Source organism: Ursus arctos, unplaced genomic scaffold, assembly GCF_023065955.2.
Source record: "Ursus arctos isolate Adak ecotype North America unplaced genomic scaffold, UrsArc2.0 scaffold_27, whole genome shotgun sequence".
Lineage (NCBI taxonomy): Eukaryota > Metazoa > Chordata > Mammalia > Carnivora > Ursidae > Ursus > Ursus arctos.
This window is the reverse complement of record NW_026622952.1, coordinates 35,896,976-35,909,067: the sequence shown is the minus strand read 5'-3', so window position 1 is coordinate 35,909,067 and position 12,092 is coordinate 35,896,976. Positions and strand designations below refer to the sequence as shown.

The 12,092-nt window shown below is 45.3% G+C and overlaps 1 protein-coding gene across 3 annotated transcripts in view; it reads left to right on the top strand.

Annotated features, from left to right (window-relative positions):
• CENPU (centromere protein U) overlaps positions 1-12,092 on the top strand; it is a 37,980-nt gene that overhangs the window by 5,170 nt on the left and 20,718 nt on the right. For all 3 annotated transcript variants that reach the window (XM_026508587.4, XM_044387603.3, XM_057303544.1), the window contains exons 4-6: positions 2,936-3,041; positions 10,123-10,183; positions 10,632-10,874. In XM_026508587.4, coding sequence (XP_026364372.1) covers positions 2,936-3,041; positions 10,123-10,183; positions 10,632-10,874 — 410 coding nt within the window. The remainder of the gene's footprint in view (positions 1-2,935; positions 3,042-10,122; positions 10,184-10,631; positions 10,875-12,092) is intronic.

The window sequence follows — 12,092 nt, the reverse complement described above, 5'->3', positions numbered from 1 at the left end:
ACCCAGTTGACCAGGAGTACGTGAGTTGTCCAGCTGGGACTGCTTCTGGCTGTGTCCACTGGCCACTCCACAGGCCAGCGCTGAACACAAAGTGCCAGGTGCCCCCACAGTGAGACCAGCCGTGATCAGACATTGTTGCTGGAATACGTTCTGAGGGCATTTTGAAAACCTGTACCCTCTGACATATTTTTAATTTGGTATCTAATATCTTCTAGTCTAATCTTTTATTAATAAAAGAATGTTATACATTTTATAAAATGAAAAGTAAGCATTACCAGAATACATCTTTTGTTATGGCTTGATTAAAGTGTTTTAATTACTTATTTAAAGGAAATTTAAATGTAAAAGATCTAAATCCAAAAGAAACCATATAATTTTTTAATTTTTAATTTTTATTATTTTTTAGAGGAGGGCAGTGGGGGAGGGGCCGAGGGAGAGGGAGAGAGAGAGAATTTTAAGCAGGCTCCATGCCTAGCAGGGAGCTCGATCTCACGACCCTGAGATCATGACCTGAGCCGAAATCACAAGTTGGACACTTAACCGACTAAGTCCCCTGGGGCGCCCCCACATAATTTTTTAAATTGAGATGTTATTCACTTACCAAAAAACTCCCCGTTTTCAAGTGTACAAGTGGTACTTTCATGTAGTCACAGAACTGTACAACCATCACCGCTGAGTATTCCAGAACCTTTTAATCACCCCAGCAAGAAACTCTGTACCCATTAGCAGCCACTCCCCACCCCTCCTTCCCCCAGCCCCTGGCAAGCCTCCACCTCCTTCCTGACTAGGGTGGGCCTGCTCATGTAAATGGAGTCATACGCTGTTCATTTGTGACCAACTTCTTTCGTTCAGCGTCGTGCTTTCAAGGTCCATTTGTATCATAGCAAGTGTCAGTACTTGTTCCTAAAAACATTTTAGCTCGCTAATCCACTGTTTGACTATACCTCACTTTGGTCTCCATTCATCAGTCACTGTACACCTGGGTTGTTTCTCCCGTGGGCCCGGTAGGAGTTATCCTGCTGTGAACACTTGTGTACAAGTCTTCGTACGGACCCGTGTTTTCATTTCTCGTGGGTCCGTACCTGAGGGGGAAACTGCTAAGTCGTATGGTCATTCCTGTTCACTGTTCTGACGAACTGTTCTACCAAGCAGCTGCCCCCCACCCAGCAGTGCACGAGGCCCCACTTTCCCCACATGTTCAGCTCTTGTTATCACCTGACTTTCTGATTCTGGCCATGAGCGTGAAGTGGTATCTCATTGTGTTTGTGTGGTAACCTAGACTGTAAAATTGACCGTTTTTGCCATTTTTAAGAGTACGGTTCTGTGGCATCAGCACATTCACGCTGTTGTGCAGCTGTCCTCACCGTCCACCTCCAGAACCTTCCCATTTCCCCCTCACTGAAAGTCTGTGCCCGCTAGACAACAGCTCCTCATTCTCCACGCCTCCCGGCCCAACTTGTTGTTTCTAGAAATTTGACTACTCTAGATACTTCATAGGAGACGATTCCTACAATATTTTTCCTTTCATGCCTTTTTTCCCCATTTAACACTATGTCTTCAAAGTCCATCCGTGTTGTAGCGTGTGTCTGAATTTCCTTTTGAAAACTTGAGTCCTGTTCCATCCTACGCGTACATCCGTCATCTGTCCACGGACACGGGGGTTGCTTCTATGTTTTGATGGCTGAATAATGCTGCCGCAAACACGGACGTGCAAACGTCTGTTCGAGTCCCCGCTTCCACCTCTTCGGAGTGCAGACGCAGAAGGAGGGTTGCTAGATCCCGTGTTCGCTTTTTTGCGGCCTCGCTCTGCCATTTTCTGCAGAGGCTGCAGCATTCCTGTTACATTTCCACTAGCGATCCACGAGGGCGCCAGTTCCTCCACACCCTCGCTCGGTGTTGACGATCGCCATCCCAGTGGGTGTGAAGTGGTACCTCGTTGTGGTTTTGAACTGTGTTTCCCCAGTGGCTAAGGATGTTGAACATCTTTTATGTGCTTATTGGCCATTTGTGTATCTTTTTTAAGAGCTGTCTATTCAGGTCATTTATCCATTTTTAACCTGGATTGTTTATCTTATTAAAATTGGGTTATCTCTGTCTTTATGTGAGAGTCCAGTTTGGATGACTGGTGACACTTCAGGATTGGTTTATTTCTCTTTCATTCTTTGTCATTTGCAGTTGTCAATAAATCCCTTTGCCTGGTTGAGGGCAACACAGAGCATATTACTGACTTTAAAATCGTGCATTGATGCTGTTCACCACCTCAGCAGCTGTTTATGTGAACACCCGTCTTAAAGCTACACCATCATGCTCAAATGTGAGCATGAAGCAGTGGTCCCTTGGCTCTTACCAGGCACCCTGCAGCAATCCCTGGCCGCCTCCCTCCCGCAAGCTCCCCCTGCCTGCCAGTAGCCTGGCCTGGCATGCTGAGGTCCCATTTGACCTGAGCAGGTAGGAGTGTCCTCCTTCCCTCTGAGTCCTCTTCTGTGCCTTTCCCAGCAGTGGTCTGTCACGTAGAGCCTTGGTGCTCCAACGGCTGAGAAGAGAGAATGCCAGCTTCCTATTTAGATTTCTTTTAGCTCATTAAAAAATTCCCACATAGGGGCGCCTGGGTGGCTCAGATGGTTAAGTGTCTGCCTCCAGCTCAGGTCTCTCTCAAAGGAATAAATATAATCTTTAAAAACAAATAATAGAAAATTCCCACATAGTATGTAAATACAGTAATACAAGTCATAATTGATAAGTCTCCACATATTTACTAGTGAAACGGTTTAAATTTCTGAGTGTTGAGGTGTGAGCTCAAAAACATTTGGGAAGGGAGTAGCCTTTGTGGTGGGGAGCCGTTCAGACTGAGATGGCCCTTGTGAAGGAGCAAACGTGAACACTGCTCAAGCTGCCAGACTTTTTAAGTTGTACTTTAAAAAAAACTCTTTTGTAGACCCTCCTTTACACAGCACTGCCATATATGCTGATGAAGAAGAATTCTCCAAACACTGCGCGTCAGCCATGCCCTCGACGCCTCGAGGAAAAGAAGTGGACCAAAGGTACCGTTATATTTCAGGCAGTTGTTTACTGATGGTCAATGGGATTTCCGAGAAGCTCTCCAAGATAGAAGCTTATAAAACTAAAGCTTTTTAAAGATCTTTGGAGCCAACTTAGGTTTTTCCTCAAGAGAACCGGTACTTCAGGGGCACCTGGGTGGCTCCGTCTTTAAGCATCTGCCTTCAGCTCAGGTCATGATCCCAGGGTCCTGGGATCGAGCCCTGCATTGGGCTCCCTGCTCTGCTGGGAGCCTGCTTCTTCCTCTCCCACTCCCCCTGCTTGTGTTCCCTCTCTCGCTGGCTCTCTCTGTCAAATAAATAAATAAAATCTTTAAAAAAAAAAAAGAAAAAAGAGAACCGGTATTTGAAAACTTGTTCTCAAAAATTAACATTACTTATAATAACTAATTATAGGTACACATTTTCAGTCGTCGAAAACAGTCCTGGGGATGTAATTACGGCAGGGTGACTACAGCTAATACTGTGTTGTATATTTGAAAGTTGCTAAGAGAGTAGATCTTAGCAGTTCTCGTCACAAAAACAAATTTTGTAGCTCTGCGTGGTGACGGATGTTAACTAGGCTTATTGTGGAGACCATTTTGCAGTGTGTACAAGTAGCAAATCGTTACGTCGTATACCTGAAACTAATGTATGTCAATTACACCTCAATTATAAAAAATCCAGTTTAATCTAAAAAGCCCCAAAGTAATTATAATTGACAACGGACTATCCTAGAAAACATGGTTGTGAAGGGTTTAACTTTGAGGTAAAGCAAGGAGGGTGGGAGAAGCTTTTTTTTTTTTTAAGTTTTTATTTTAATTCCAATCACCAGGTTCTCATCACAGGTGCACTACTTAATCCCATCACCTATTTCACCCCATTCGGTTACCCTCCTCCCCTCTGGTAACCATCAGTTTGTTCTCTGTAGTTAAGAGTCTGTTTCTTGGTTTGTCTCCTGCTCTTTTTTTCCCTTTGCTCCTTGTTTTGTCTCTTAAATTTCACACATGAGTGAAATCATATGGTATTTGTCTTTCTCTGACTTCACTTAGCATAATACTCTCTAGCTCCATCCACGTCATTGCAGATGGCAAGAGTTCATTCTTTTTGATGGCTGAGTAACATCCTGTTGTATGTATACACCACTTCTTTATCCGTTCATCAGTCGATGGACATTTGGGCTGTTCCCACAATTTGGCTATTGTAGATAATGCTGTTATAAACATCGGGGTGCATGTATCCCTTTGGATTAGTGTTTTTGTATTCTTTGGGTAAATACCCAGTGGTGCAGTTTGCTGGACGAGGGGTAATTCTGTATTTAATTTTTTGAGGAACTGCCATACTGTTTTCCAGAGTGGCTGCATCTGTTTGCATTCCTATCAGTGGTGCATGAGGGTTCCCCTTTCTCCATATCCTCACCAACACCTGCTGTTTGTTGTATCATTGATTTTAGCCAATCTGGGAGGTGTAAGGTGATACCACGTTGTAGTTCTGATTTGCGTTTCCCTGGTGGTAAGTGGTGATGAGCATCTTTTCATGCGTCTCTTGGCCATCTGGATGTCTTCTTTGGAAAAATGCCTATTCAAGTCTTCTGCCCATTTTTGAATTGGATTGTTTGCTTTTTAGGTGTTGAGTTTTGTAAGTTCTTCTTTTTTTTTTTTTTTAAAGAAATGAAAAATTTTTAAAGATTTTATTTGAGAGAGAGAGCAAGAGCCAGTGAGAGTGCATGTGAGTGGGGAGGGGGGCAGAGGTAGAGGGTGGAGCAGGCTTCCCGTTGAGCAGGGAGCCCGATGTGGGGCTCCATCCCAGGACCCTGGGATCATGACCTGAGCCAAAGGCAGACGCTTAACTGACCGAGCTACCCAGGCGCCCCTCCCAAGTTCCTCATATATTTTGGATACTAACCCTTTATTGGACATGTCATTTGCAAATATCTTCTCCCATTCTATAGGTTGCCTTTTAGTTTTGTTGATTGGTTCCTTCGCTGTGCAGAAGCTTTTTATTTTGATGTGCCCTAATAGTTTATTTTTGCTTTTTTGTCTCCCTTGCCTCCGGAGATGTACCCGGTAAGAAGTTGCTATGGCCAATGTCAAAGAGGTTACTGCCTGTGTTCTCCTCTAGGATTTTTATGGTTTCAGGTTTCATAGTTAGGTCTTTTATCCATTTTGAGTTTATTATTGTGTAGAGTGTAAGAAGGTGGTCCAGTTTCATTCTTTTGCATGTAGCTGTCCAGTTTTCCCAGCACCATTTGTTGAAGAGACTGTCCTTTTCCCATTGGATGTTCTTTCCTGCTTTGTTGAAAATTAATTGGTCATATAATTAAGGGTTTACTTCTGGGTTTTCTTTTCTGCTCTATTGATCTGTGTGTCTGTTTTGTGCCAATACCATACTGTTTGGGTGACTACAGCTTTGTAATATAGCTTGAAGCCCAGAATTCTGATGTTCCCAGCTTTGCTTTGCTTTTTGAAGCGTGCTTTGACTATTCGAGGTCTTCTCTGATTCCATACAAATTTTAGGATTGTTTGTTCTAGTTCTGTGAAAAATGCTCTTGGTATTTTGATAGGTTGCTTTGGATGCTATAGACATTTTAACAATACCTGTTCTTCCAATCCATGATCATGGGATGTCTTTCCATTTCTTTGTGTCATCTTTGATTTCTTTCATCAGTGTTTTATAGTTTTCAGAGTACAGGTCTTTCACCTCTGGTTAGGTTTATTCCTGGGTATATTACTATTTTTGGTGCAACTGTAAATGGGATTGATTCCTTATTTTCTCTTTCTGCTACATTATTGTTGTGTGAAAATGCAACAGATTTCTGTACCTTGACTTTGTATCCTGTGACTTTACTGAATTTATCAGTTCTACCAGTTTTTTTGTGGAGTCTTTAGGATTTTCTATATATAGTATCATGTCATCTGCAAACAGTGAAAGTTCTGCTTCCTCCTTACCAATCTGGATTTCTTTTGTTTCTTTTTGTTGTGACCGCTGTGGCTGGGACTTCCAGTACTATGTTGAATAAATGTGGTGAGAATAGACACCCTTGTCTTGTTCCTGACCTTAGGGGAAAAGCTCTCAGTTTTTCCCCACTAAGGATGATGTGAGCTGTGGGTTTTTCATATATGGCCTTTATTGTGTTGAGGTATGTTCCCTCTAAACCCAATTTGTTGAGGGTTTATTTTTATCATGAACGGATGTTATACTTCGTCAAATGCTTTTTCTGTATCTCTTGAAATGATCATAGGGTTCTTATCCTTTCTCTTAATGATGTGATGTATGACATTGATTGATTTGCAAATATTGACTTACCCTGGCAACCCAGGCATAAATCCCACTTGATCGTGGTGAATGATTGTGTGTGTGCGTGTGTGCGTGTGTGTGCGTGTGTGCACGCGCGTTGTTGGATTGGTTTGCTAGTATTTCATTGAGGGTTTTCATCAGCGATATTGGCCTGTGGTTCTCTTTTTTTTGTGGTGTCTTTATCTGGCTTTGGTATTAGGGTGGTGCTGGCCTCATAGAATGAATTTGGAAGTTTTCCTTTTCTGCTTTTTGGAATAGTGTAAGAAGAACATGATTCTATGCATTTGACTATTTTAGTTACCTCATGTGCCTAGAACACCGCCTGGTGCACGGTAGGCGTTCAGTGAATACTTGACCTCATTCATGCAGTGTAAGTACCATGTGACGGTGAGGGTGAGTGGCCCACAGCCTCCCGTGCTGGCTCAGATCCTCGTTATGCCACTTACTAAAGTATTTGACCTTGGGCAAGACATTTAACTGCCAAAGTCCTTCATCTGGAAAGTGAAATGATGAATTTATCTTAAGCTCTTAAAACTGGTTGGCACATGGTAAACTTTCGAATGGTAGCTTCTTAGTATTTGCATTTCTCAACATTCATTGAGCACCAACTACATAACAGGCCCTGTGTTAGGCTCTTGATATATGTAATAACTCAGAATGGACAAAATCCTTGTTCTCCTGGAGCTTATGGGGCAGTAGATATTAATGAAGAACGCTTGAGGAACTTTGTGGGGAAGGGTGTGACGCTGTGGGGTGGGTGGGGTGGAGGTGGGGGACGAACATTCCATGCAGGTGAATGGCAGGCAGAGGGGCACTGTGGTGGGAGGGAGAGTGAGTCCGTGGGACTGAAAAGAGCTGGGATGACTCCGTAAATAGGCTGAAGAGGAGGGTGCACTGCAGGATGGTAATTACTTTGTCACGGTTGGTAGGGTTTGCTGGCTGCCTGTGCCAGGGTGTTCTGCTTCCTCCTTCGTGATTGCGTATTCGGTTGTAGCTGGGACGTGGTGGTCGAATGAAGAATGTACCTCCCAGCTTCTCTTGCAGCTGAGGTGTCTTTACAGCAGAGACAAAGAAGCATCTGCAGCTTCTGTAAGTGTCTTCATAGGGAGGGTTATGCTCTTCTTTGCTCCTTCCTTCTTCCTTATGTTGGGAATGGGATGTGACTGCTGGAGCTTGAGCAGCCATGGTGGACTGTGAGGCAGTGTACTGAGAAGGTGGATGGAATCTGGGTCTCTGATCATGGTGGGATTGTCCACATCTCTCCAGATTATCTCTGGAGTTTTATTGAGAGGGAAATAAAGTGTCTTATTTAAACCATTTTGGGGGTGTATTTTCTACTGTTTGTAGCCACACCTAACCCCATTTTCTATACTTGGTCAGGAGTTTTGTCATTAAGCTCAGCAGTTAAAGAATTTTAAGTGAGGGCGGCGTGGCCAGGTCTGCATTTAAAAGCTATCCCTCTGGCTGCTGTGTGGAAAATGGATGTGAGAGGGGTGGGAGTGGGCTGGAGAGGCCAGTTTGGAGGCTGGTTTAGTAGTCTAGGTCCGGGAGGACAAGGGTAATTGGGACAGAAAGGGAAAAAGTGAATGAGTTCACGAAATAGGAAGTTAATCAGTGAGCTTAGTGATGGGTTGGCTCTAGGAGGTTGGGGGAGAGTTGCTGTCCGACTATTGCTGGCTTTCTGCTTTGCATACAAGGGTCAGTGATAGTGCCGTTGACTGAGCGGGGGTTACTAAAGAACTGAGGAACCCTGTCCTCGTGAGGGATCGTGAGTGCGCTGTAGAGATGTCAGGGTAGAGAGTTGTGTACTTGGGTCTGGAGCTCAGAGGAGAGGCCGAAGCTGGAGTTCTAGCTGAAGCTGTTTGCTTCTCGGTGCTATGGCGCTGTGGACCACGCGAGAACTCACGGGGAAGGCTGCAGCCTGAGAGCAGCCAAGGACCCAGGGCCAGCTGTCTTGAAAACCCACCTGCTGTTCAGTGGAGGGGAAGGAGCTTGCAAAGGAGAGAAGAAAAGTAGCTAGAGGCAGAAGAAGGAAACCAGAATAGTGTGTGGTCACAGGAGTAGCAGAGGGAGTGTGTGTGTTCGTGTGTGTGTATGTGTGTGTTCGTGTGTGTGTGTGTTGGGGGTGGGCAGGGGGGTCAAATGCAGTAGAGAAGCAAGTAAGGGAACGACTGAACACGTGCATTGTATTTAACCACATGAATACTCTTGGTCATCTTGGGCTTGAGGGTGTGATAGGTCCAAACAAAAGGCATTATTTGGGTAAGTTAGGGTCTGTATATGGACACGAAGGGGAGTCGGGCAGCAGGACGCACGGAGAGAGCAGCATTTCCCAGGACTCATGGAGGCATCAGCATCTAGGCCCCAGATCCTCACCAGCGATGTTTGGGTCTTTGTTCCTTGATCTCCTTCCCCTCTCGCCTCTTTATGTGCACAGGTGATGCTGCTCTCAGCTCTCTCCTCTCCAGCTGCCCCCAGTGTTACTCTCATGGTTTTAGTTACCTAGATGCCACTGCGCCCCGAGTCTGTCTTGCCCAGCCTTTCTCCGGGGCCCGCCATGTCCTGCAGATTGGCCCTATGTCCCTAGATGCCCACAGGCACCTCGGATTCAGCAAAGGCAAAACCAAGCTCAGTCCTTCTCTCTCTCACCCAGTGTCAGCAAGCTCCTCTGAGATTCTCTAGATTAATGGTCCTGCTGTCACCTGGGAGTCACTCTGTTCTCTGACCAGTCCTTTGCCTGGCCTGTGACAATCTGGAGTCTCCAGATCCTCTCCATACCCCTGCCGTGGCCTAGGCACTTGCTCCCTCGCCAGCGTTCCTGCAGCAGAGCCCTGCCTGCCGTCCCTGGTCTCCACAATTGCTCTCTCCCCTCTGGCCCGCCCACCCCACAGCTTCCAGTGCCATCTTTCTGAACTGCCAGTCTTCTCTCCCTGGTATGCCTGCCACCTTCGGGGGGCTCCCGTGCTCTGTATGCATGGCATGGAAGGCCTCGGTGCCAGTCCTGGTGAGTACCCTGAGGCAGAATTAGAATGGAAGAGGTTTATTAGTAGACATTTTATGAAAGGTAAAGGTAGAAGAGTCTGGACAGAGCAGAGATGGCCTCAGACGGTGGTGCAGCCGTCGTGGTCCTGGCCAACCCATGGGGAGCTCCGTGGGAGAACGCGCTTGCTTGTGGGGCCCTTTAGTGGTGGGCACAAATGGCCAGGCCTTGCACTGTCTTTGGCCTTCCTACTAGACGGTGAAGTTAAAAGAACGCTCCTCATTTTTAAAGTAATTGTATTCACTGCAGTTTGCATTTTGAAGTTGGCATTAATGAATGTTGAATTGAGTGAAAAAACGAACTCTCATCTCTCATCAGAAATTTAGATGGGTTTTTTTTTCCTTTTCAAAGGGAAAAAGACGGTCTTCCGTTTTATATCCCCTAATGATGGGCCCAGTGTCTGTGGATTAGCTTTTAGTTCATCAAATGATGGCCCATATCTGTAGCTGGGAGTGGTAACGCGGGGAAAGTGCAGTTCTGGGGCATGACCACAAGGCGGTGCAGTAATGCGGCGCTTACTTGCCGGCCCAAAATAAACTGATGCGGCCTGGGCGTGGGAAGATGTGGGAGACGACCGGTAAATCTGGGAGGGTGGCGGGAAGGTGGCGGGAAGGTGGCAGGCCCGTCCAGGGCCAGTGGGAAATCTCCTCATTGCAGTGAGCTTGTTTTAATATTGGACCAGCAGCTTATACAGGACATGTTAAAAAAAAAAAAAAGTGCAAGATATTGACAGTTTGTTCTTTGGTGCAGGTCTGACACTTACGAAATTGAAGCAGGTGAAAACGTGTCTATAGAGATGAGTGCAAAAAAGGTATGTAGGAGTGTTCTCTCTTCTGTCTCGCAACAGGTTTCCTTTTCTATTTCGATTGGATGCAAATAGAGAAAATGTGCTGTAACCACATTTTACATAGAGAAAGAATGTTACATTTCAGAAGATACTTTTATTGTAAAAAGGGAAATATATTTTCATATCTTAGGTGCTTTTATTTCTAGAGGTCTCAAATCTCTATGTCCCTAGTCGGTTTTCAGAGCATTCATGTCGTCTGTTAGGTCGCGGTCTGCAAAGGCAGAGGGCACTGTGGGGAGCATTTATTTGGAGCCCTTGAGTCTGGGTTCCCCACGTACCCGCTCATCCCGCTGCCATTTTCCTGTTATGCTCAGGCCGGAAGGTGGGAAGCGAGAAGGGCGCCCCACTCTTACAGTGAGGACGCTAGAGCACTCGTACTCGCTAAACCAGTAATGCTGCTTTCTTGCCGTAGCCGGGAAGAAAAGTCAGGCCCATTAGTGATGACTCTGAAAGCACCGAAGAAGGTGATATAAGGAGAAAAGTTCAACCAGCAGAGAAAATAAGGACACGACCACACGAACCTGTTCCAGAGACACCATGTACATCTTTGGAACTTCCAGAGAAACCAGCCAAGTCAGCCACTCCTAAAAAAACCAGACCCCGTGGTGCCAAGTCGGTTGTTGCCAAAGAGATGGTGACAGAGCCACGTCAGTCGGTAAGACAGTGTCTGCCATCCCCCTGGAGGGAAAAAAAGAGTTGACAGGAAGATGGTTAGAGTAAAGCATTTCCTCTTTCCTTTGTTTCTTTAAAAAGATAAGTTATATATTCTTGTTACAAAGATGTCTGAGAACATTCAGAAGGTATGGAAAGGAAGATAAAATCACCTACAATTCCATGTCCCGAAAAGAGCCACGCTGCTCCTGGTCTAGGCTCCTCCGCGCCTTCCCTCACCTTCCTCACCCCCAGCGGGGCCGGCCCGGCGCTCGCGTCGCGGGCACCGTCTTACGAGCGCAGCCGTTTCAGGCCCGAGCGCGCCGCAGCGCAGCTAATCTCTTACCAACGGGTGTTTGCAACTCCAGAAAAGTTTAAGGGCCTTCGTGAATTTCTTTCTAGCTAAATGTTGGTATACACCCTCGATCATTTCCTTAGGAAAACAGTGGCTAAGATTTCTGGGTCATAAGCACTGTTTTAAATTCTTGACATTTATTATCTTTTGGTCAAGCTCTTAATATGTCATTTTACTCATTTGGTTTAATGCTTTGAATAATTCATTCTTACGTTCAAAAAAAATCTTAAGTTTAATGTGTTCCCGCTCCGCCATGTTGTGCTTTCCATCTTCCTCACCCAGGGGGTGTACACCCAGGTGACGTTCTCAGTAGGTTCTTATGTGTTCTTCCAGAGTGTCCTTCCCTTCTGCCTCCATAAACAAATGTGGATCTATTTTCTTCTTTTACTTTCCCCTTTCTACACACATAGAAGCATATTATACGTGTCGTTTTGCCTCTTCTTGTCTGTGTTGGTGAACATCCCACGTGAACTGGAATTTGCAGCTGTTCGATGTATTCTGGGAATGTGCTCTCAGGTCAAGGTGACTGACCTGCATTCAGATATTATTTCTCCTTACGGCCCTTTAATGGTGGGCGAATAGTCTACTTGATTACAAAGCGGGGTGTTAGGGTGGGTTTTTTGTTTTTTGTTTTTTAAGACTTTATTTATTAGAGAAAGAGAATGAGCAGGGGGAGGGATGGAGGGAGAGGGAGAAGCAGGCTCCGCTCTGAGCAGGACCCTGGGATCGTGACCTGAGCCGCCCAGTGGTTTTTAATATCCCAATTTTGTAGATTCTCCTTAGTTCTCCAGAGTTTTGCATCATGAATTTTGTAGCTTTGTTCTTTGTTTTCTTAATTTTAGACTTAAACAAAAGTTACAAAAATAG